Consider the following 3,212-nt stretch of genomic DNA (forward strand, 5'->3'; position numbering starts at 1 on the left):
AAAAAGTCTTTGATAACAGGGTGAAAGCCTTGGTAATCTGGTTTATTACCAAAACTATCGAAAAAACAACCTACTCTATCAGCATTTATGTAGATTGCCAACCAATGTTGGCCTGGGAGTCCTGATGGATCTGTATTGATTAAAACCATTGCTGGTAATGTTCTTAAAGGGGTTTTCGGTAGATAGTCACATGGTAGTACTCCAAGAAAATAAGTATTGCACGAAATCTTATCCATGACACCCGTAAGTTGTACTGTGTTCATTTTAACGCCTTAATAGTAATCAACAAGTACCTGTCGTCGATTTGACACTTCAATTATGCTGTCAAATAATGCGTAAACAATTAAGTTAACAGTCTGTGGTAATGGTTGTCTAAAGCGCGCTTCTAGTCTTATATTGCCGCTTTTGATAAGTGATACATGCTGGCTGCACTCCTCGTCTGGTGTAAAATTGAACGAGTAGAGTGTATAGCCATGCAGAAAATCCTCCCTATCGATACTCAGAGCCTGGTTTTTAAGATGCTTTCCTGAAGCCAGCGCCAACTGGTAAAACTCCCGCACTGCAGAACCATTTTCATATTCAGGCTGTAGAGGCTTCGAGGGGTATTGTTGACCATCCAGATAAATAGCTAAAAATTCTAAATCGTAGTTTTTAAAGGCAAAAGGGTTTTTATTATATGCCCCGACAAATGCATCATTATCAACCATCGCTAGAACCAGAGATTTTGGTAAATGCCCTAAGAATAAGTTCTCTTGATTACAGACCCGGGAGCCGGCTGGTAATGAAAAGCTTTTCAAACACACCCTGTCGATGGGGTACTTGGCTGTGGTTGAGAGTAGGGCTTGCGCATGACCCAGTCTCACAGCTGGTGACACTGTCACTTTTTTCACAAATAGCGACGCTGTCTGGATGTTCAGTTTGTAGGCTCTGTCATTGCTCCTCATCAGACAGAACTCGTCTTTACCCCTTGTCATTCTAATTTTAAGGTCCAATCCATTGAGTAAAAGTTTATCTTGAAAGAAGATGTCACTGTGAACTGGCGCAAGTAGTTCGACCACGTTACTAGCGTTGGTGAAGGCTGCTCTCTTTGTCAGACCGCTATTTTCTCCGGCGGGGTCCGACACATCCATATGCCCCGCCTTGTCTTTGTAAAAGAGTCCCGCTGAGAAAAGTGTTTCAAGGGCGTCTTTACCATAATTAGTAAGACACTCTATCATACAGCGGTATGGGTATGTGCTAGAACTCTGTGAAATGAGTCGATCTCCAAGTGATACGTCCACTTGTGAAAAAATTGTGGCTCCCGGATAGTTAACAAGCCCCACGGGATCTCCGTCTGCAATATCCGTTCCATCTGCATAAGTGATTTTGACACGCATAAACAACAATGTGTTGTTTAGATCCACGTAATCCTCTCCATTCCCCGCAATAAAAAATTCCAGAGGGGATGTGTCAGATATCGCTGATAATGGTGGTATTTCTATATAAGTGTTTTTTTCAATAGCGGTTTGAGTCAGTGGTACAGTAAACAGATCCAGTTCGGTTTTTAAACACTCTTCTGACATGTTGTGAAGTAACGCCATGATCTAAAATATTGTTTTAACAGAACTCCTTGATCTTTTTGAAGCACTGCTCTTAGCTGTCTCCTTGCGCTTGCGTTTTACAACTGATGTTTTCTTGGGGGGCTGTTTTGTTTTCTTCTGCTTCTGGCCACTCCTCCGCACACCCGGAGGCCTAGGTACGCTTCTGCGTGCCATCACCATTAACCCGGATCCGTCTTGAGTATCGTGATTGTTATTAAAAGATCGTGACAACGTATTACTAACAACGTCACTTAGTATGTTTTTCGCTGCTGATTTAAGATGTGGCTTGGCTATGCTAAATCCTCGTCTTAGTAGTGGTATAGCCATTCTAAAGAGACCCCTAAAAAGACCACCCAAACCAGCGCCATACATAACTCCGCCTCCTGCATACCCCGGAAGTCCATTTCCTGCTTGATTCTGGTAATAGGCCACATAACGCATGGGATCAACATTGTGATTGTTGAAATACACCATTTTAATGAAAATTTTTTACTGGCCTAAAGTGTAGTTTAATGCACACTTTCCCGTAAGAAAAAGGGATGTGGTGATTTTGATCGTCCTTCACTTCTATACCAATATCTGTGATGACCGATTTGTTGACAGATGCGTAGTGGGGTTTGTCGTATCGAACACTGACTGTGTTATTGTTATCCCCTGTTATTTGTACGCACTCCAGGAGTGGTACGAAGGCATCACCTACTGACTGGTATCTGATAATATCTGTGTATATATAAAGAGTATAGAAGCCACCGTGTATGTCTGCCTGATGCATTGCATATGTTACAATATCCTTTTCAAAATTAGTTTTTCCAGGGTTTGTTTTTTGTCGCATAGAATCTCCTATCGGGACACCTGGTTTCAACCCTAAAATAATAGCTAGTTTTCCATGGAAGGTTATTGAAATGTTAGGTTTTGCTTTCAGAAATACTTTGTTTTTTACAACATCGTAACCGAATGATCCATGAGGGGCTAGTAAATCATTTATCACACTAACAACGGATGGGACCTTGTCGTAATAACCTGTTTTTATCGGTATGCGTAGTCTCGATAATTCGGTCTTCTTCACATCTACACCACGGCGTATGTTGTTAGTGTTTTTTTCGTCGTCGACAGTGATGGGTTCGATGTTTATCTCAAAAACGGCATCTTTGCTGTTAAACGTGTACCAACTTCTAGGATATTCGATTTGAACAAGGCCCACCTCCCACTCTCCTTTTATATTTATAGGTGTAGCCATCCTTGTTCTATAATTAGAGATTGTATTATCAGGGTATACAGCCCGTGAAGCATTGCATGGTAGTGTGACATAAAAACCACCCTCTGCCATGTCTGTTTTTTTTATACAACTGCAGACAGTCTGTGTTTGTCCTTTGTTTTTATGGCACCTGTACGTCGACTAATTCTTTCTGATCGATCCATGACGCAAATTTTGCAGGCCATCCGAGCCACTGTACCAGTACTAATGTTTTGCGACCCTTCGTCTTCTTATCCAAAATCTTTTCAACTTTAAATGTCTTGTTTTTACTGACAAATATTTTTTGCAATTCTTCAGCATAAAAAACACCGTTGATAACATCCCCATCATAATCACTCAATCTGTAAACAGGGGGGTCTCGTGGAATACACGCTGAT

At 41.3% G+C, this 3,212-nt stretch overlaps 1 protein-coding gene across 1 annotated transcript; it reads right to left on the reverse strand.

Annotated features, from left to right (window-relative positions):
- Positions 1-272: 272 nt before the first annotated feature.
- On the reverse strand, positions 273-1,580 carry LOC311093035 (uncharacterized protein F54H12.2-like; the record flags this gene model as incomplete). Its single annotated transcript, XM_084130112.1, has 1 exon — positions 273-1,580. The coding sequence occupies one exon, from the start codon at positions 1,578-1,580 to the stop codon at positions 273-275; it is 1,308 nt and encodes a 435-aa protein (XP_083986238.1).
- Between the last annotated feature and the right edge of the window lie 1,632 nt (positions 1,581-3,212).

The sequence above is a fragment of the Abramis brama genome (assembly GCF_963993115.1).
Source record: "Abramis brama genome assembly, chromosome: 12".
Lineage (NCBI taxonomy): Eukaryota > Metazoa > Chordata > Actinopteri > Cypriniformes > Leuciscidae > Abramis > Abramis brama.